The sequence below is a fragment of the Liolophura sinensis genome, chromosome 3, assembly GCF_032854445.1.
Source record: "Liolophura sinensis isolate JHLJ2023 chromosome 3, CUHK_Ljap_v2, whole genome shotgun sequence".
Lineage (NCBI taxonomy): Eukaryota > Metazoa > Mollusca > Polyplacophora > Chitonida > Chitonidae > Liolophura > Liolophura sinensis.
In genome coordinates, this window is record NC_088297.1 from 12,640,539 (window position 1) to 12,663,833 (window position 23,295).

Consider the following 23,295-nt stretch of genomic DNA (forward strand, 5'->3'; position numbering starts at 1 on the left):
TCCAGAGAGGCTGTACCTGCAGAGGGAGGGGAAAGTACCAGCCAATGTATCATCCGGGGTTTTGTAAAATTCAAAGATACAGACGATCTGATAAATGAACATTATTAGGTGCAGGGTACAGATAGCGCCAATAATCTTGTTTTTCTTTCTAATCTAAATGCTTTTTTTGTATGTTTTGGTTGTGGGTAACGTAGCTTTCAACAATATTTCAGTCATGACGGTGTTCTTTTGCCGCATGCTGGGACCCAATGCCGGCATGTGTGTAGTGCTGCCTCACTGGAATGCCATGTCTCAGATACCAGACTCGACACCCCACGCAGTCACATTATATTGTGCTTTATCTTGTATCCATGTTTCATTGTTATAATCAAAATAATACAAAACATACTTGTAACTGAAGTCTAAATGCACTTTACTTTAAAAGCGCAAGGTAATGCAGTACATACTTAACTGCCATAATTTTCTTTGTGTTATTTTACAGGTGGCCATCCTGTTAGACTGGCCAGTCGCTGTTTCTGTATGTTTTGTACTGCTTAAGTATAGGCCGGTTGCATGTTGTTGACGGGTTTGTGTCATTTCCTGTGTTGCCTCCCTTACAGTAGTTTCAAGGTTGAAGACGCTATAAAGGAGATTGTTGGCCAAAGCGTCGAATTTTTAACATTTTAGAATAGCCCAAATAATATTCTTCCACAAAATAACATCCTCGTCTGACTCCATGTTACCGTTAAAAATTGATAAGTTCCTAAAGTTTATAAAGATCGTGTATAACGTTTTCAAACTATAAAATTATTTTAACTCTATAAATAGTACCGATAGATATTAATTTGTGGTAAATATAGAAAATTTGATTTCAATACCAAATATGAACCTTTTGCCCAAAGTTTCCGGTATATATTTCGATTTTGACTATTTTGAAGTCTTGTGACTTGTTAACGACTGCACCAACAGCGATTTATCCCACTAAAGAAACGATCCGGATCTTCAGTGGTTCAAAGTGCATCTTGTTCTCGCACCAACTGATCGACCGCTGCTGACATTAGAAATGCCATTCATATAAATACACTTAGTTAGTTACCTCCCCTTAGTGTTAGGGGGGCCCTATCAGCTTCGACCGTAATTTCAAGGAAAGTCAAGGAGCAAGACTGCTTAAATTCGGAAGAGAGTATACCGCTACCCATGCGCAGAACACATCATATGTGCAACAAAGGAAAGTACATGGCAATTTGCACAAGATGCATTGCAACAACATTGCAGTATTTTGTAATTTATACTGATACGGATCAACCAGTCGTTGCACTATCCCCCTCATGCTGAACGCCAAACGAGGAAGTTACAACTTTCTCTTTTAAAGTCTTAGGTGTGATCTACCGGTCCAGATTCAAAATGGACGAAATTTGCTGAATTGTGAATGATTGCATGACTCGGGTGTGTCATGCGCACTAAGAATTGCTGTCTGTCATGGTTTAAGCTAAATACTAAAACGGCTCTGCACACATGTGACTTTCTTTGCTTAGATGTCACGCACTCAACACACCATAAGATGTCTCTATCATTGTGTTATAAGCTAAGACATGTTCCAAATACCTGAAATCACGCTGGAAACTACCAAAGGAATGATTGTCATCTTCAATAGCCGCAAAAAGACCTCACCCGGTAGACCTGTGGATAAATAAAAGAAAGTATGTAAAGTTCTTTGTAAATGAAGAACTGTATTGGCATCTTCAATCATGTTTAAGTGTTTTGGTTTCAAGTTGATAAAATTATCTGGTATTTACATCTTCATCATTATTATTGAATTCATATATATTTCTTCAGCACAATTCAAAGAAATTTCTAGGCTTTCTGATTGGTTAATCAGCCTTGGATAAGCTACCGCATTCGTCGAACAGGCGAGGAATACAGCCTCATTCGTTGCATATTTTTCTGTATGGAGTCAGGGATCTCCTTGACTCATTTGACTAGCGCAGCGTAATGACCCAGGAGCTTCTCACCAATGCTGTCGCTGCAAGTCCAGCTCATGCTGGCTTCCTCTCCGGACGTACGTGGGAAGTTGTGGCAGCAACCTGCGGATGGTTTTGGGTTTCTCCTTGCATCTGCCCGGTTTCCTCCCACCATAATGCTGGCCACCGTCGTGTAAGTAAAATATTCGTGAGTACGGCGTAAAACACCAGTCAAATAAGTAAACAAATAAAATGAATGGAGTCACGAGCGCAATGGTTGTCGATAGCAACGATCGTCGACAAGGTAGGCCTACTAGTCAATACCGTTTCTTGCTTCACCCAAAGCGCTGGTAAAACTTATACTATTTCATTAGAGAATTCCTAACCTCCCGTCCCCCCACTCCCCAACCCCTGAGTTTTGTAAAAAAAAATTATCGTGTAACGTAATTATTATTTTTCACGCAGGTAGTGCAGAAGAAATTTACATGCTGAATGTCTAAATGTAGGCATAGATGTTAAGCATTAGCCTCATGAATCACTCATGTTCTAGATAAACAGTGTGACAGAATAAAATACAACAATCTATCTTTCTATCCACCATGTTTCGTAAAAGTTACAGGTAGAAGATAGAGCAAGTTGGGTAGTAGGCGTCTACACAACAGGTGGCGTTACAAGGGGAGATAAATCAGTCCAAAATGTCATTCCTTGACCATATTTATATCTATTTATTTGATTGGTGTTTTACGCCGTACTCAAGAATATTTCACTTTAATACGACGGCGGCCAGCATTATGGTGGGAGGGAGCCGGGCGCCGGGGAAACCTGGTTTCTCATGTAATGCCAAGTTTGAAATTGTTTTCAGCCCGGTGGAAACCAACGACCATCTGCAGGTTGTTGGAACATCTTCCCACGTACGGCCGGAGAGGGAGCCAGCATGAGGTGAACTCACAGCGATCGCATTGGTGAGAGGCTCCTGGGTCATTACGCTGCGCTAGCGCGCTAACCAACTGAGCTACGGAGGCCCCCACCATAGTTATAAATAAAGCGATTTGAGTGGGCAGTTAAGTCGAAGGGAAACCCTGGATAAAACTGAACATTCCACTGTCCACTTAAGGCCCAATATGTGTCGCTAGTTATCCGGAAATCTTAATTATGTGAAGAAGACATTTAAACTGGAACACAAATGCGTTGCTGTCGGCAATGTGTTCCTTTAACCGTCTCGGTTGACATCATGTGACCTAATGTCTGATCGATTTCACCTTAAACCCGTTTTCTCATGCAATGCCATGTTGGAAATTGTTTTCAACTTCTTTATAAATAAATTCTGTTATTAAGAAAAGCAATGTAGCAGTCTATTCGCAGAGACAGTAGTTGTGGCTATATCACTGTGTGGAGTTTGCACAAACCGCTTGAGGCGCTGCTGTAAGAAAACAGTTTATCCCCTATACTCGGTATTTAGCAGGTCACGCTTTTTAAAATAATTATGACGTTACCCGGGGCGATGAACTCTTTGCCAAAGCTATAAATTTGTTAAAAAAAATATTCCAAATACATTTTCTCTGCAAGTAATAGTGACGTGCTAAGTACGTATAGATGTATAACGCCAGAGGTGTTTTGTGTTAGGTATTTTACAATTAGCTTAATATAAGCCACAAGCTAAGGCAGCAGGCTGTAACGGTATGCCACATTAAAATTAAAATTTGCATAAAACTGAATTCATCACTGTCAGGGGTAGTCTATTTATAATGTTGCCCTGCTTTAGTTAAGTGGAAAATGAAAAGAAGAACGTCATATTGGTCTAGACTTTCATTTGAGATAAAAATTATTACTCTATACAGCTAGTTTATCCACAATACTGGATACAGTAGTACTAGTGTAGGTTAATATTAATAACACAAGAACACATCTTAGCCAGTCTACACTATACTTGTAGTTTTGAAGTAGTATAGAAACATCTATGACAAAAGTTGACATCAGCAAATTCAGTTTTATACACAACTGTCAGTTTTACTCTATTTACGACATTACGTCGCTTTAATTATCCGACATCCCTCAAGAAACGAATTTCACCAAAAAAAATTTTCTCTACTTTCTTTCTGTTTTGGTCGTAGGGTAGGGAATCCATACATTTTAACCTCGGATGAGGGTTTCGTTGATCTGAGAGGAGCGATATGCCTCCGGTTCTATGGTTATACAGACAGTTTTCAAAACAAAGCGTTATATTGCAAATCTTACCTATCCATACTCTAGCATCGGATGAGGGATTCGTCGGCCTGAGAGCGAATCCTAGAGCGAATCCCACGGCTACACCCAGTAGCGTTAGTAAGAGAAGAGCGTTTGATCGTAGAAAGGACTTGCATTTGACTCTCAGTGCCATCTTTATCACCACTTGTGTATACTTGGCTTGCTGGTCTTCACCGCATTCGCGTTCGGGGTCATTTGTTTTCTAGGTGAAGAGGGCATGCGTGGTTATTGAAGGATAGACTGATTTGCATATGTAATGCGTTCTTATGTATCATCACGCGCTCGTCATTTGAAGTCCTTATACTGCTCTCAACCCATTATTGCTTTTTTCGGGGGCTTTTTGGCCGAGTTGGTTAGCACGCCAGCGCGGCGCAATGACCCTTCCACCAATGCGATCTGTGTGAGTTCGTCCAGCTCATGCTGGCTTCCTCTCCAGCCTTACGCGGGAAGGTCTGCCAGCAACCTTCGGATCGCCGTGAGTTTCCCTTTGTTCTGCCATGATTCCTCCCACTATAATGCTGGCCGCCGTCGTATAAGTGAAATATTGTTGAGAATGGCGTAGCAAATAAATAAACAAATCACTGCTGCAAAAAGTATTTTAAATACCACAACTTAGTGTGACATCACACCCTCCTCTATTAAGCCACCTCTGCATTCTTTCTGCGATCTGCTCGATCCGTTTGCACAAAAGGATCGTGTAGCTACAATCCACTGCAAAACCAATAACACTCAATAAGCTTTACTGTTGCCTTTACTTCCAAGAGTTGTACAATACAATAATTCAACAGTTAAAACAACGACATATGAAAAAAAAATTATATCCTCTTTTGTGACAATTAAACTGCACTACCTTGCAATGTGAGTCGAAAAGTTTGACAGAACAATCCACCTAGGGCAAGTATTTGTACATAACTCTAATTTTGAGGCGATTGTGGGCCTAACTATTTTTGCACAGGGTCTAGCCGATTGTAATTAATGACAGAAACAAAGCCACGGCAACTGGGCCACGGTGGTGAGGCAGGGAGGAATATCTTTATTAGATACGGATACCTTCTCTTTGTGTAAAGAATATACAGTGTACTTCTAACGGACACCTGAAACAGTTCTATGGACGAATGCCGACTATAGGTCGGCGGGGGAGTTGGGAGGGGGGGGGGCATAAGTGATGAAGCCAACTCAAAACAAACCCACGTGCGTCAGCGCCAAAGGCTAAGCTTGTCTAGTGGTAAGAATGACGTGAAAAGGTGAAACGTAGGGAGCGTCGTATGAGCTGTAAGGAGTATAGCTTACACCTTCTTGCAGTTTTCTTATCTGTGACCAACTGGCGTGACCGTTGATCATTCCCAGCTCAACCAAAACGGTTCCAAGTCGTGCCAAAGCATCAAAACATGTCATTTTCTGTAATACTTGTGAATTATCGCTTTACGTCAAGAGCACAAGTTCATGTATGAAGATACAGTGATGTATAACAGAACAGAGTAAAAGAGCACACCGTTTGTACGGATTTGTTTTAGTTAGGCAATGCTGCTCACTCAATTAACAACCTGTGCTATCTTTGCTGTGGTCTTCTCCCAGAGATATAAAGGTAGAGGATATACATAAACGTCTTGTACCGTCACGTTGAATAATCTGGGTTACCCCTCTCCCCTTCTAGTGACTAATATAATTTAGCATCTTTCTTCTCTAGGAGCTTAAACCGTAGTCGATGTCACGTTAAGTAACTTACGTTGTCATGCACCTTTCATTCTTGTGGCTTAAACCGCGGACCATTGAGTAACTTACGTTGTCATGCACTTTTCCCTTCCAGTTGTTTAAACCGCATACCATTGAGTAACTTACGTTATCATGCACTTTTCCCTTCTAGTGGCTTAAACCGCAAACCAATGAGTAACTTACGTTGTCATGCACTTTCCCCTTTCAGTTGCTTAAACCGCAGACCACTGAGTAACTTACGTTGTCAAGCACTTTTCCCCTCTAGAGGCTTAAACCGCGGACCATTGAGTAACTTACGTTGTCATGCAATTTTCCCTTCTAGTGGCTTAAACCGCAGACCAATGAGTAACTTACGTTGTCATGCACTTTCCCCTTTCAGTTGCTTAAACCGCAGACCACTGAGTAACTTACGTGGTCAAGCACTTTTCCCCTCTCGTGGCTTAAACCGTGGACCATTGAGTAACTTACGTTGTCATGCACTTTTCCCTTCTAGTGGCTTAAACCGCAGACCAATGAGGAACTTACGTTGTCAAGCACTTTTCCCTTTCAGTGGCTTAAACCGCGGGCCATTGAGTAACTTACGTTGTCATGCACTTTCCCCTTTCAGTTGCTTAAACTCAATATTACGTTGTCTTGAACTTTCCCGTCCCTGGCCTTCAACCATTATGCATTTTGACCATGAGTACGATAACATGAACTTATTCCACCTGAGGGCGTACACCGTAGATCAATATTAGGTTGATTTTATTGATTTATTTGATTGGTGTTTTTACAACAGTGGAATGTTTGAGTAATTCCAATGGTTGAGTAATTTACGTTGTCATATACCTTTCCAGTCTAGAAGATTACACCATCGTGCAATGTTACGTGGAGTAACTTACGTTGAACTGCATATTTTTACATATTTATGAAATGACCTATTTCATTTGTTCTCATTTCATTTCCATTACGTAAACAGCTTATGTTTTTGTCCTACTTCTTAATGGTTGACTCCTGTCGTCTAGTACATTACCATTAACCGTGTGCCTTGCGGTGTTTTAACCGAGCCGTTTCTTTCACACGTCAGCATTTGCTTGCGGTCAGAAAGTGGGATTGAGTTCTTCTTTCTGCTTTTGTTGCAAGCCTGTTCTCAGACCGTTACACTTCCAGGCATGTAAGACGAAGGCATTACCAGCTTCATAAGATCCATGGTAGAACACGGGGAACCAAACCTTCTGGATGTATCACTCACTACTTGTCAAGGTGAGTCTCCGTTCTCATTTTTGTCACCTCTGACATCTCTTAAGACCAAACTCAGCGATTTACCTTTAACCTGCTATCATATCATGTTGTAATAGCATCGCTGAGAATATTTATTGATATAGTGTGATCTTCTTCTATATATTACACTTATATTCTTCCTCTCCGGCCGTACGAGGGAAGATCTGCCAGCAGCCTGTGGATGGAGGTGAGTTTCCGCAGGGCTCTGCCCGCTTTTCTCCCACCATAATGCTGGCCGCCGTCGTATAAGTGAAATATTCTTGGGTACGGAGTAAAAACCAATCAAATAAATGAATAAATAAATAAATATATTCTACCGTGGACAGATTTCATGGTGATGGAATGGGTAATGTTAATCAACCACTGTCATTCTCCAGGTGGATGATAATCTTTCCGATTTAAAGCCAGAACTGGTTTCGAACTAGCGATCTCAGTAGTCATGGGTAGTCAGCATTTGGCAAGAACAGCGCTGTGTTTGCACTAAAGTATTTTGCATACGCATGTATGTACGCATATCTGAAGAATGAGAAGGACTTGTGCGAAAGCCCATGTAGACCTAGCTTGTCGAAGGTCCGTTTTGCTGTCACAAAGACCTTTTTGAGAAATGAGGAATGTAGATTTTGTGTACAAATCCAACAATTCCAGCAACCTACAGATGGTCGTGGGCTTCCCCCGGGCTCTGCCCAGTTTCCTTCCATTATCATGTGGCAGATGTAGTATTAGTGAAATGTTAAAAAATGCACAGTAAGACTGCATTCAAATAAATAAATAAATAAATAAATAAACAAATAAATAAATTAAAAAATCCTATATATTCAGACGAACATGCATACATGTATGATATGGCGATAAAAAAGCTGTTTGAAAATTTTATGCAGAGTGCGCCGATTTTGAGCTCAGACGATTTTGCAGAGAGAGAGAGAGTGAGAGAGTGAAACATTGTGTGCATTGTGTGTGATTAACAGAGAGTAGTAATGTAGCAGAGCATGAGCCTATTGTAGAACAGGTATGATCTTTTGTCTCTATGCTGATTTTCCCTGTCCACATTTACTGGCGTGCCAAAGGGCGTATGTACTGATAGTTTCATGTTTCTGCAGACAAGCAGCTCATTTCTAACGCTAAATTCCGAACCAGCTGCGTACTGTATAGTTATACATAATCTAAGGAGGAAAGCGGGCGAAGTGCGAGGTAATCCCACGACCATCAACAGGTTGCTGGCAGGCCTCCCACTTACAAGATCTTCCCACAGTAACCGCATTGGTGAGAGGCTTCAGGGTCATCGTGTTGTCCTAGCACGCTACCACGTTAACCACTCGGCCCCGGAAAGCTGGTGGTGACCCACGACCATCTGCACGTTGCACCGGTCTGAGAAAAAGCCAGCATTAGCTGGACTTGAACTCACAGCGACCGTCCTGTTGAGAGGCTCTTGGATCAATGCGCCGCGCTGGCATGCTAACTAGCTCGGCCACGTACAGTCCATCTCAGATCACTACTTGTTTTCAAGCAATGTGCGACTGTGCGTATATGTACATCACACGTGGGGAAAGGTCATCTGTAAATTGTGTTTAAGTAGAAAATTTGTCAGTATGACAGTATTTGTCAGTAGTTGTTGGCTGTACTACTTAGTCGAATATGAGTTGGCCAGATGTAACGTATATGTAGCAAAAAATGGCTGTCAGCCATAGTAGTAGTTCATTCCAAACAGTTATAAAGCACTTAGTGCGTTGCCTGTAGCGTCAGTTAACGTGGACATGCGCGAGAATTGGTGATACGCATGTTATTGCCTTAAAGAACACTCATGCATGCACATCTGAAGGACAGCAAAAAGTAGGCCATCTTTTTTATAGTAAAATAAAGTACGTATCTAATACATGGCAGTGAAGAGGTTGGACAACTTTCCTGGTGACATTCTCACATCACTGCATACAGTATGGCTATTATTAGTCTAACATACCTCCAGATCTCCTGATGCAGAGCTCAGTCAGCGGTTCACAATCTGTTGTCTCCGCTCCACTGACTGAGGTGCACTGCAGCCACATTTCTGAGCCACGCTGTTACTGGAATACATGAGATAATATCCGTAAATGGCCACCGAAACGAGCCCAACCTGTTCTTCAGAGGCCGTCTGAAGAACAACGTCGCTTTTCAGAGGCCGTCTGAAGAACAACGTCGCTCTTCAGAGGCCGTCTGAAGAACAACGTTGCTCTTAGAGCAGTGTTTTACTGTTGTTTCCTCTTAGTTGTCCGATGTCTCTGTGCCTTGTGTCAGCGCGTCTGGCTCATAGCTACAGTGACCCAGGCACAACGTGTGACCCGAGTTGAAGAAGTTCTAGGCCTGAGTCTTTCGACATCTGCTCCACATGGTCATCTAACTCTCGGCAACGCAACCATCTCAGGAAGCACATTCCATTTCAGCTTTAACTGAATCTAATAAATCGCTCCTTTCTGACAGCTTTTTTTTTAAATTCGTTTGACTTCAATTCCTTAAAGCCATCATTTCCCTGTCGTCGCAATGTTCAAATTTATGTTACGTTCAAATTTAGAGCTCCAACTGACATGCTGGCGTGAAATATGCATTTGCAGCTCTGACTGAATGATTTATTTCCAACCCACCCCACTGGAATGGACTTGCCCAAAATCATAACAACACAACCCAGGCCTTTCAACATTAGCAAAACGAGAGAGCGGTTGTTTTCGGTGTTATTTTCCCCTTAATGGCCTCATTATTTCATAATGGTATGTTAGAATAGAAATAAAATGTAGTTTGCCATGCTAAAAACAACTTTCGTATGCTGTCCATTATCCAGATGATTTTAACATGGTAAACTACGTTTTATTTCGTATTTATATTATGATAAGATTGTGAGCTGAGGCTGTGGGATAAGATTGTGAGATAAGGCTGCAGGATGAGATTATGAGATTGTCTGCGGATGAGATTGTGAGGTTATCTGCGATGAGATTGTGAGATAAAGCTGCAGGATGAGATTGTGGGATAAGGCTGCAGGATGAGACTGTGAGATTGTCTGCGGGATGAGATTGTGAGATGAGACTGTAAGATGAGGATGTGGGATGAGACTGTGAGATGAGGCTGTGGGATGAGATTGTGAGATTGGCTGCGGGATGAGATTATGAGATGAGGCTGCGGGATGAGACTGGGATGAGACTGCGAGATGAAGCTGTGGGATGAGGTTGTGGGATGAGACTGTGAGATGAGGCTGTGGGATGAGACTGTAAGATGAGGCTGTGGGATGAGACAGTGAGATGAAAATGTGAGATGAAGCTGTGGGATGAGACTGTGAGATGAGGCTGTGAGATGAGACTGTGGAATGAGCCTGTGAGATGAGGGTGTCTGATGATACTGTGAGATTAAACTGTGATATGAAACTGTAATATGAGGGTGTCTAACGATACTTTGAGATTAGACTCTGAGATGAAGCAGTGGGATGATAATGTGTACGGTACGCACATATTGAATATTTTCATATCTAGCCGGTCGTCATCATTGGAAACACATTGGCCTCTTGTACCATTTTAGATGGTTTCAAATAACCAAATGAATTGTTGTGAATAGTAAATTGTTCATACAACGCGATCACAAAAATCTAGATTTCATAGTGATTGTACTTTGTTCTGCTTTTATGTCAAACAGGATTTCTGTTTGTACGCCTTGGTATCACATTATGGAGCGTAAAGATGAGGTATAGCAAACAAAAAGACAAGTGGACACTTGGGCTCATGGTGAAGAATTCGACCACTCGCCATTCTAAAGGCAAAGGTGGTTAAAAAAAATGCCGTCGATGTTATTCTGGAAATTCAAGGTTTGAGGCTACGTGTCGTCGATTCTATTGTGGAACAAGACTTAGTTTGAGGAATGGTCACTTTATGTCGCCATTTGTATGAAAAAAAGGAGACTCATTTGGTGGCACACTGACGCTGTCTATGCTACTCTGCAAGAAGGCAATGGCGGAAGTGTACAGACAATAGTCGCCAAAGTTACTCTAAAGGAAGATTTAGGACGGATGATATAACGGCCTGCATTTCAAAGTTAAAACAGACCGCAAAACTTAAATCCTTACATCATTTAACGCTGACAAAACTGAATATCTCAGCTGCTTGAAAAAATATAAACCAGTTACGTTGAATTCCAGTGTTGCCAAAATTACAGACCCGTTCAATGTCAAACGCATCAAGAACAGACTATTAACTCATTGGTTCAGAAAAGTGCTTCTTTCCCTGAAAATTGAGAATCAAACATGGGAAAATACAAAAACGAGAGATCAGAGTAAATATGTTACCATTTAAACTTGGATTTTTTACCTATTACGGAACTTCAGGCATTCTGACGTATCTCCTCTCTCTTCATCTGAAACAGATCGGGTTTTCGCCAAGTCAGATTGGGACAGTCGCTTTCTCTAGATCATTGGGAGCTCTGGTCGGAGGAACTGTCTTTTCTATGTGGTTCGTTATGCTGGCAAAATTCAAACATCTCATGCGAATGATCTATGGACTGTTTCTGCTGTTTGTGCTTCCGGTGGGAATACTCAGGCCTTCAAAAAAGGACGAATGTGTTAAGAATATGACAGGTGGACTTGTAGACGACAATGCACTTTCGGATCGTTCGTGGATGTTTCGCGATGATGACGTGTTCCTGATGTTTATTGCTTTTAGTATTTTAGTGTTTTGTGCCGATGTGTTTGCTCTAAGTTACGTAACTGCGCTACAAGGAGGAAGTATGGTTCAGCTAGGGAAACAGAACGCCAAGGACTTTGGAAAGATAAGAGCCTGGGGAGCTATGGCAGAGTGTGTAGGGTAGGTATATCTATTTGTCCTTGATAATGTACTGCATGGTATTTCACCATGCTGTAAACAGTATCAAATATCACATCCACACAAGGGGACTGTGTTTTTCAGCGTTCTTTTGTTTGCATGTCTATCCGTCAACAAATTTACCCGAACATTTTGGCATTTAAACGAAATTTTGCACATGACCTTAACCAAGGACCAAGCACCAAACCATCAGCTCAACACACTTTACCAGCGATGTCGCATCTGGATGTGGATAAACGAATACTTCTTAAAACGATTTTTCATTCACCATTTTCAGATATGACACAATTAATTATTTTTGTTTACGCAGCAACTCTGCATAGCAGAGTAGTGTCCCGTTGCTGGAACTCTTCATACGCTTCTGGTGGATTCTTACGCTCTCTGATTCCCAGCCTAGTAATTACAAGAATAACTATTCCAGAAAAGCAACTACAAAACGAACTCCAGAACACATCCGTCTTCCACTACAGACAACGGAAACAATGTTCTGCGTTTTTGTCCTATTTGTAATGATAACGTATCATGTCCTATTTGTAATGATAACGTATCATGTCCTATTTGTAATTATAACGTATCATGTCCTGTTTGTAATGATAATGTATCATGTCCAATTTGTAATGATAATGTATCATGTCCTATTTGTAATGATTTGTAATGATAATGTATCATGTCCTATTTGTAATGATAACGTATCATGTCCTATTTGTAATGATAATGTACCATGTACTATTTGTAATGATAATGTATCATTTTAAATAATTCCTGGTCCAAAAACTACTGGGTTGACATTCTATTCGTCGTATTGAATTAGATCGCCACGTTGGATATATGAGCAGTTGTAATCAAAGCAGAACTGAGATAAATGTTTGATTATTGACAAGTCATAAGCTAACATGGCACACGATTTGTAGACTGGTTTCATTCATTCTCCTAGATCATTCCTTGCGTGTTTCCAACATCACTGGAAACTGTTGACTGCTTGCATGAATTCTTCATAATTTCGTTCTTTATATATTTTCTGTGGGTTTTTTTTTTTGTCGTTGGTGTTGGACGCTGTTTTGGAAACTGGGCTAACCATTATTAACGTGGAACATCCATCTGATTTGTCGTTAGATTTAGCATAAGGCCAAAGTCGGGACAAAATTTCATGTAAATCCCTGCGTAAATTTTTCAATACAGTTTCCCCCAGAGATTGCTTTCAAAGAATAGGCGTCCCGAAGGTTTTGATTTGAAGGTCATCCGCATTGCTCTATAGTCAAAGATATATTCATCCATTCATTTTTGTTCACAGGTTCGTCGGCATAGGGTCGATTGTTTCGGAAACAGTTACCAGAAGCAAAGTCTGTGGAGGTTTGATAGTTGAAGCTCACTATCATTACATGTTTTACTTTATCGTCTTCTTCTCTGTCGTGGGCATCTTCAGCAGTGGATTCATTCCCGTTGTATGTATATCGTTATTTTAGAAATATAAGCTACACGTTTACTGCAAAGCAATGTTTAACTGAGGCCAGTTTAAGCGATATTAAATGTATCCTTTCATCAGATGTGGCAGTATGGTTTTCAATGCCAAGACTGAACGTGATTGTAGTTTGTCAAACGCAAGGTTTGAACGTGACTGCAATTCGTCAGCTTTGAGGCTCAACTGATTAATACAACGTGAGTGTAATTTGTCAAAGGCAACATAATAACATTTTCCAAGGATATCTGAGGTTAAACGTCTCTGAAGTTTTCAGACAGGTTTGAAATTCTACGTGTCTGTAGTTTTATCAGGATCTAAGAATACCTCCCCCCGCCCGCCCCTACGATGCTGTCAGGCATCAAGGCTTGTCCTTACATAACCATAGTAGATTCGCCTCCGAAACTGCGGAAAATAACCACAGGCGCCATGGGAGATGTTTGAATACGACATTTGACATTATATTCACTTGTACGCAGACAATGCTTTTTGATAATCAGGATAGAACTCAAGATGCTCAGCATACCAACATCCAATATAATACAAGACTTACATCATTGAAATGTCTACGTCTATACGATCTGCCGTATATACCGAAAACCATACTGCACTGACAATTTATAACATTTTGGCTGCAACGGGGTCTGTTTATAGTACACGTATCTTGTACCTGAGGTACATCCACGCACTCATCACTGTGGTCTTGCCAGGCGTAAGATTAAAACTGACTCTAGTTGTCACGCAGTTGGAATATTGATTGTAGTTGGTTGTCTCGCGTCTCAAGGGTTGAGCCTTACTAGTTTTCAGAAAGTTTCGAAACTAAGCCAGCCTAGCATTATCAACTCACTATGCTTCAACCTGGCGGACGGCGAGTTCGGGCTGAATCTCTGTGAAGCCTTTGCATCGCTCCTTTATAAATCAAAGTTTGACTAAAAATACATTTAGGAACACCCAGAGCATAACTTTCATGGAGTGCTTCAGTGTGATCTCACCTTTGGACAGATTAAGGTACAGTGAGTTGGTAGGGTTAGGCTGTTAAAGACAGCACTAGAATTGTGCTGGGACTAAATCTGACTGCAATTTTCTAACTGCTCTGAGGTTGAGCGTAGTTTTCAGGAAGTTCTAAATTGATTACACATGCAAGACTGTATTTTTAACAGCTGTAGGACAGTACCTGACTGTGATTTTTCAGGCCGCCGTGAAGTTGAACGTGACTATGGTTTTCAGGCAGTTGTATAAATTAAACATGACTGAAGTTTCCTCAGCTGTAAGGTTATTATGGTCAGTACAAACAAACGCTCAGTCAGCCTTGAGATTCTGACCTATGAGTCCTCATACTGAACTGCAGCTCTCGCTTGTTAGCTTGCATATCTAAGTCAGAGTACCTGGTGAAGAGTCCCATTTTAGTCCAGTTTATTTCTTCCGCCCGTAAATTTTCCTCTGTCCTGTAAGCTAAACAGGGTCCGCCACAGCCGAGGTCTTTAGCATGCCGCTGCGGCGCAATGAACAAAGGAGTCCCTTAACCAAGGCGGACACTGTGAATTCATGTCGAGATTATGCTGGCGTCCTCTTAGGCCGTACGTGGAAAGGTCCGGCAGCAACCTTCTCATGGTCGTGGGTGTCCACCGGTCTCTGCCTGCTTTATTAACAGCATAGTGTTGACCGCTGTCGTATAAGGCAAATATTCTTGAGTACGGCGTAAAACACTATAAATAAATTAACAAGTTAATAAACATTTATTAATAGGACATTAACACCAATGAAGTAAATATATAAGTAATCAAACTTACTTTCCAGGAGGCATCTACTAACAAAGAATCAAATAAGGAGTTGTTGCCCATGACACAAGCTTTGAAGTCTCTGAAGACGTTCAAAAACATCGCCTGGCTGGTCGTCCAGTTTTGTCGGAGCATGTTTTTCTCGGTGACTCATGGATTTTTCACCTGGCACGTTGAAAACTTAGGTAAGATATCCGCAAACATTCTTCATACTCATGTCCACTAACAGATCAAAAACTCTGAAAACGTCACCAACACAATAAATCCAGGAATTGTTATCCATAAGTAATGCCTCTGTCAATCTATACCATCTCAATTCCTAAATGCCTCTGAAAGAAGCCACTTGATACAAGTAGATCTTTTATGCACAACATGTGATTCTTACAATAGCATAAAGCATTTTTAGTTAACAAATATTGAAAACATCAATCCGCTGAAAGTCTGAAAACCATTAGTTTAGAGGCTAAATCTAAACCATAACTGTACTCCTTACAGCGCATGTGCCGCTCATCACCGTGACCTCAGTGATGTAGACGTGGTTCATAGCTTCTGCACAAAAGTTTGTAATGGTGGCACCTTTCGTACTCCCTACAGCGCACGCACCTCTGTCTACACTTGCTTTATACCATTGTCATCATCAGGCAAATTTGAAACTTTTGCACCTTGTAACCCTGTGCTACACACCTAAGCTTGTTTACGCCTTGGTCTCACCCTAATGTCTTTTCGCTGACCTATCATCAACATAAATCAATAAAAATACTTTAGATTTCAATTGAACTCATGTAGAATCACACTTGGGATAGAATGGATTTCGTGCGTATCAAGTATAAGCAGAAAATGTGAACAATTCCCCAGTGAAGTGCGCATGTTCTTTGAAAAGAATAAGGTCACCTTTAATTCAATTGTTTGATTATTCGCCATGACATGCTACTAAGGTTATTCAGACACAAACAACCGCCGTCTTATAAGTGAATTATAAATAGGCTAGAGTTTGACGTTAAACTCCAGGGCGGCGTTGTAAAGTGAAGGCAGAAAGCGGTGCATGCGCTGTGAGGAGGGGCTGAACCTAAACAAGACCAGGTGTGCAGTGAATGGTCAGACTCGTCAGTAAGTAAGCATGCTAAGACAACACATGGAAACGGAGAATGCACTATGGAGGGGTATTCGCCATAGATATATCAGACTGTAGATCTAGACGACTTCTGTTTCTACATATGGGTCACGTATCTGTAGATTTCCTCCTGTGTGAAGTTACGCCTGTAGAACGAGCAACATTTGACAGCAAATAAAATGTATTTTAGACAATTTTATGTCATATTCAAAACTGTCAAGCTGTAAATGGAAGCAGGATCTAATCACGACGGTGTGATATTGATGGATAGTCTAAAATATAAATATAAAATCTTTGTTATATAACAGACCAGCGAGTAAATGATTACTGTGGTCAGAATCAATTGACTCGAGGCATACACTTGTAATCAGATTTTCATGAATTTTTCAAAATTCACTTTGCGTGTTTGTTTTCAATTTTAGGAGCCACGCCATTCTCGATAGGCATGCTGAACGGACTGGCCACATTGGCTGAGTTTGTAGCTTTTCTTGTCGCACCAAAGATGATTGACGTGTTTGGCCACTCCTCCATTATTGTGGCAGATCTCGTCAGCCAGATTGGCCGATTTCTGGCCTTCGCTGTGATCTCCAACCCAATTTACAGCCTTCCGTTATTAACTGTGGACGGTAAATCCCCAGATATCACCTTTTGTACTCCCTACAGCGCACGCATCTCTGTCTACACTCGCTTTATACCATTGTCACCATCAGGCAAATTTGAAACTTTTGTACCTTGTAACCCTGTGTAACACACCTAAGATTGTTTACGCCTTGGCCTCACCACTAATATCCTTTCGCTGACCTATCATCTACATAAATCAATAAAAATGCTTTAGATTTCAATTGAACTCATGTAGAATCACACTTGAGATAGAATGGATTTCGCGTGTATCAAGTATAAGCAGAAACAAAGGATAAAACAATTTGGCTTCTCTGTGAACAATTCCCCAGTGACGAGTGCATGCACTTTGAAAAGAATAAGGTGATTTTTAATTCAGTTGTTTGAATTAAAACCACGGTTTCATTCAGACACAAACAACCGCCGTCTTATAAGTGAATTATAAATAGGCTAGAGTTTGGCGTTAAACTCCAGGTGCGGGGCTGTTCAAAACTGGTTTAAGAATTAAAACCAGATTTAACTTTAAGCCAAATATACAATTTTGTATTCAGCATGAAGAAGTCCAGCTCATGCTGGCTTCCACTCTGGCCGTACTTGGGAAGGTTTGTCGGCAACCTGCGGATGGTAGTGGCCCCCCTTCCCCCCCGGGCTCTGCCCGGTTTCCTCCCACCATAATGCTGGCCGCCGTAGTATAAGTTAAATATTCTTGAGTACGGGGTAAAACACCAATCAAATAAATAAACAAATAGATAAATATTCAGCATAAAGCAGATTGTGGGCCAGAGTATTAAATATGCACTAAAAATGCTGCTGTTATAGTTTGATTTTAAAGAACTGCATTTTCTACTGAGTTAGACTAACATTTTAAACATAAAATATAACTTCATACACTTTAAACAACTGGGCCCTATGTTAGGCGGTGGTAAATTTACACACCCTGTTTAGCGAATAAAAGCAAGATGTTAGATCGACGTCAAAAAGGAAGCTGTGTAGAATACCATCGAGGTCATTAGGTATCTACACTCATTACAAATGAATAATGTTAGATACATACTCACAGTGGATTCTTGGAATCCCCTCCCAGTTTCAAGGGAGGAAGTTTTCCATTGTTTACAAGGGGCAGCTAGTGGGAATTTCCCTTTAAATCGGTTAGTAGTGCTACATTTTAGATGCGGAAATTCGAATTAAAATGCCTTAGTCACCAGTTTCCGGAAGCGTGTGATTTGGGTTTCGTCCTCCAATCTAACATCTGTCCGTAAACCTGACCGGCGTCAAGTAAATAAGCAGTTTTGAACACTGTGTTAACACAATTCAATCAGTCAATCAATAAATCAAACCACTTTCCATTATAATGTACTCGGACTTATCTTTTCAATGCCAATCACCCCAGTTATCGCTATTGTTGTTACAGGGCTGATGTTTGGCAGCACATGGAGTGCCACGGTTAGTTTCCTTAGTAACCAAGTTTCAAAAGAAAGTCAGACGAAAGGACAGGGTGTCCATCAGATGGTGCACACTACAGGCAAAGCAGTTGGCTTTCTCTTCAGTGGTTACTTGACCCAAGCCTTTGGGGCGCCAGCCATGTTCACAGTCTTTGGCTTTGTCGCTTTTATGGCACTAATTCTTTTTATCAGTGCTCACATCGTGAAAACGGAGAAGAAGATAGATGTGACTAACGGTTAGTGCGAGTGTGGTGACGTTACTATGTTCAACGCTTCCAAGATGAGTGTGTTGACCACTGGTATAAAACGAGGGGTGTGAAAGTTCCTTTTTCAATATTGTCACCCATCATGAAGGAGAATTTATTTATTTGATTGGTGTTTTACGCCGTACTCAAGAATATTTCACTTTCAAGACGGCCAACACTATGGTGGGAGGAAACCGTGCAGATCCTGGAGGAAACCCACGACCATCCACAGATTTCTGACAGAGCTGCACTTAACTCACAGCGACAGCATTGACGAGAGGTCATTACGCCGCGCTGGCGTGCCAGCCACCTCGGACGCGGAGGCCCTCATAAAGGAGAAAGTTGATGAGATAATTTCCAAAAACAATGGAAAAGAAGGACAATATTTATTGACAAGACTTCTAAAATGATCAATTTTTATACTGACTTTTGTGTTCCTTTTCCACTGGACAGATTTTGTACAAGACCCCTGTCGTATTTGTTGCAAATAAGATCCTGTCATATAGATGTAGTGTCAACGAAACTGGAGGTTTTCTTTTGTGACATATCTCAGTTAACATCATATTGATAACTTCTGTATTGATAAATACTGTTCGTTTCATAAGACATCCCTCTATCGACGGTAACAACATAAATGGCTTTCCCATCTTACAGAGTTGTGCCCCTTTGTCAAAGATATCAACCACGTGATTCCTGAAAGATACGTAGTGTATGTACATTGAAAATTGCTTGGATGGCGACTCTAATTCCATTGAATGATTTATACCCAGTCAATAGGGAGGCAAATTGAGGCTGGATGAACAAAACGTTCAGGATTTGACGAATATATGAAACGGTCACCAACAGGTAAGAACTTTTCAATAAATATTACCACTCTGTAACACAGACAGAAGCAACAACTTTTCCAGTCTGGGGCTCAGAGACATTTGTATAATCAGCTCATGAGATTTTTTCATGCACCTCTTCGGATTAATCACTTTTTTCACCTGTAACAACAGCGTTATCATTATGCTTATAAAGTCGGTGTCAACAGCACGCACTCAACTATCGAAAGGATCACAATAGCTTAACATTCATTAAAGGAACGGGTCTCATTTTGATTGATTGATTGACTGACTTATTGATTGATTGACTGATTGGTTGATTGATTTATTGATTTGGAGTTTTGCACAGTACTCAAGAATATTTTACTCATACGACGGTGGCCATCATTGTGGTCGGAGGAACGTGTAACCGGTCAGAGTCTGGGGAAAACGCATGACCATCCGCAGGTTGCAGGCTAATTTTCCCACGGCTTGAACAAATTCACAATGGCTCAGCATGGATTAGTTTTTAAACTGGAGCTAAACCGAAGTTAACCCAAATCAGGCTTAAAATAGAATGGTGCGTACAGGCCACTGGGTGCAAAAAAAAATTCACCAAAGATTACCATAGGAATTACCATGGAATTGAGCTCACTTGGCGCTCAGGCGTTAGAGCAAGGAAACAGCATTAGTTGGCTCGATGTCAGTATAATGTAACTGGGTATGGCGTCATGTCTGGTGTCTTCGGTATGATACTTTAGGGGAGGTGTGTAGCACTTTGGAGGCATGGATTCACCCTGCCACAAGAATTTATTTATTTGATTGATGTTTTGCACCGTACTCAAGAATATTTCACTTATCCCTACCACAAGAAGACACAACACATGTATACACGTCTAATACTTCCGCGTGGTCATATTACGGTCAATTTGTTAAGTATGTTAAGTAATTATTGCCCAAACATGCATGAAACGCGTGGATACTAGTATATCAAAACCCACAGAGCATTTGTGTGATACATATATTTCTACCAAAAAAAAACAGGATTAATGAACCTGCTTGGATCAACGGTCATCTTCAGTCGGACCGGCCCCAATGGCTCGGTTGGTAGAGCGTCCGCTTCGGGGGCAGTAGATCCAGGATCGGGTAACACCTAAGACCTTAAAAGAAGATTTTATAACTTCCTTGCCTGGCGTTCAGCATTATGGGGATAGTGGAACGACTAGTTGACCTGTATCAGTATAATGGCAAAGATGGGGCGGCTTTCTTGCCTTCGGTAAGACGTCCCAGTGAAGCAGCACTAGACAAAACTAGATTTTTTCTCAGTCAAACAGAATAAGTGCATATAAGATTGATTCTTATGTATCTATAACTGGATCTGGCTAAATACACACCTTTGGTTCCTATAAAATTTAGTGCTAGAATTTCTTTGATTTTCATAAATAACGTGAGATAAAAAAATTATTGACAGTTTTGAAATTGTTTATTTTCTGTTGAGGAAATAATTCTCTTTTCCATGGCTAAAAGATTTCGCAACAGACGCTCCCCTGTGACTGTGTCAGAGCTGAGCGTAAATCTAGCTGTACTACAGTCCTACTGCAGTTTTGTAAACATTTAATAGGGGCCAAAATCGCCAGCACTACCAGATATACCCCGGCCGTACATCTGCAGGCTACTTACAAACTGTATAAATGATATACTAGGCCTACTGTATGAACAGCACCAGCGTTGGAAGAAATATCTTTCCAGTATGTCCAATTTCCGAGAAAGCTATTTATCACTTTGGTCCCTCATTGCCGAAGTACACAACTTTAATCTGCCATGGGCTACTGCTTAGACCACTATACGGGAAATACCTTCCACGTTAGAGAGCTAGAGTAAACGTGACGTCATCTTGTTCTCGATTATGGAGACACCCGAAAGCTGTCACAAGTCCAAGTTTCACTAAACCTTTACTGGCTTGAAAAAAATCTAAAAAAATATCTAATGCGGGTTTAAGATACTTTGCATTATAGTCTTTCACTGAACATAAACATTAGTCAGGTGCTGCCTTTCAGTTTAAACCCTAACTAAAATGTTTGCATCTTTAAAATCATTTGAAATATACTGTCGTAATTGGAAACCTATAACAAAATTAAAGATCACTCAGTTCCGTAACCGAAAATTAAAAATCCCCGAAATGGTTTAACCTCAACACCAAACAGTCAGTACATATTCACTGTAGGTCATTTTTTGCTGGCTTCGGGTTACATAAAGTGAAATATTACCGCATTTTAGTGTCAGCCATTAGGTATTTTAAAAGAAACAAATTGCGTAATTTGTAATTTACTCCCAAAGTCATTAGACCACCAGTTGGAATTTGACAGTCGGGTTTAAAAACCATTTATTTTTCTTCATACAGAAATGTTGGAATTTCTGATTATTGCTCAGCTGGACAAACTTGAGCTACAATTGTTTGAACCTTTAATCGAGCAAAAGTCGCGCACCGTTACCATGGTTAAATGCATGATTTATGCATAGCGATCTCTTTATTACTTTGCTCAGCATTTAAGTCACGAGCCGGTGAGCGAGTAGTGACTGTAAAACACGACTATTCACAGGTTGCTGACAGAACGCCCCAAGTACGGCCACCGTGAACTGGACTTGAACTCACAGCAAGTGCTTTGGTCAGAGGCTCCTGAACCATTCTGAGTGCATATTAGGGATATTGTTAAATTATTTTTTTATTTGTTTGGCTTTACACCGAAGTCAAGAATATTTCACTTATGCGAAAACGGCCAGCATTATGACACGGACCGGGGAAACACATGACCATCCACGGGGTTATTGTTACTACATAATAGGAGTATTGGCAGTACAAGTATTATCCGGGTTTAGGTATTCGGTATATCTGGCTGCCATCTATGAGAAAATGTGTTAAATCTCTTGTACTAGCCCATGTTGTTTGAGTCATAAGAATGAAATGCGAATTGTTTTTATATATAGCAATCACTCAAATACTAAACTAAGACTGCTATTGTGTTTTGTTTATTTCCAACAGGACTTACTGTGATAAATACGCAAACGGGTAACATCATGCTACGACATCACGTGTATGAGGTTTCGGAATCGGCGAGGTACAACTTAAAGCAGGACTCGGGCAAGACTTTACAGATTACAAACGCTCGAGCTAAAAGAGCACAAAACTGAAAACTTGGGCATAGGATTTCTTGGATAAATCACACTACGTGTGTCAATAGACTAGGTGTGACAGCAAGACAAATTCTTTTGCTATTCTGAAAGAAAATCCAGTTGGGAGCACACAGATATATGTCGCCAGTTCTATTATAAAAGAAGATCCACTTGGAAGCACACAGATATATGCCGCCAATCCTATTCTGAAAGAAGATCCAGTTGGGAGCACACAGGCCTATGTCGCCAGTTCTATTCTGAAAGAAGATCCACTTGGAAGCACACAGAAATATGTATCCAGTTCTATTCTGAAAGAAGATCCCATTGGGAGCACACACGCATACGTCTCCAGTTCTATTCTGATAGAAGATCCTATTGGGAGCATACAGACCTATGCCCCAAATCCTATTCTGAAAGAAGATCCAGTTGGAAGCACACAGATATATGCGGCCAGTCCTATTCTGATAGAAGATCCAGTTGGGAGCACACAGGCCTATGTCGCCAGTTCTATTCTGAAAGAACACAAACATGGGAAAATGTCACGATAACGAGTAAGAACTTTGCACAGGTAAAAGAAAAAACGAAGGGGTGCAAGCCGGAGATCAGAGGTAAATATGTGACCCTTTAAAACTGAGTTTTTCACCTATTGTGGGGCCGTTGGCATACTTACGTATCTCTTATCTCTTTA

General features: G+C 40.9%; 1 protein-coding gene across 1 annotated transcript in view; it reads right to left on the reverse strand.

Moving 5' to 3' along the window:
* The window catches only part of LOC135463371 (excitatory amino acid transporter 2-like), an 18,230-nt gene extending 13,913 nt beyond the window's left edge, over positions 1 to 4,317 (reverse strand). Inside the window, exons 1-3 of the mRNA XM_064740630.1 lie at positions 4,176 to 4,317; positions 1,585 to 1,659; positions 7 to 16 (exon numbers count right to left, since the gene is read on the reverse strand). Of these exons, the coding sequence (XP_064596700.1) occupies positions 7 to 16; positions 1,585 to 1,659; positions 4,176 to 4,317 (227 nt within the window). The remainder of the gene's footprint in view (positions 1 to 6; positions 17 to 1,584; positions 1,660 to 4,175) is intronic.
* Positions 4,318 to 23,295: the final 18,978 nt, after the last annotated feature.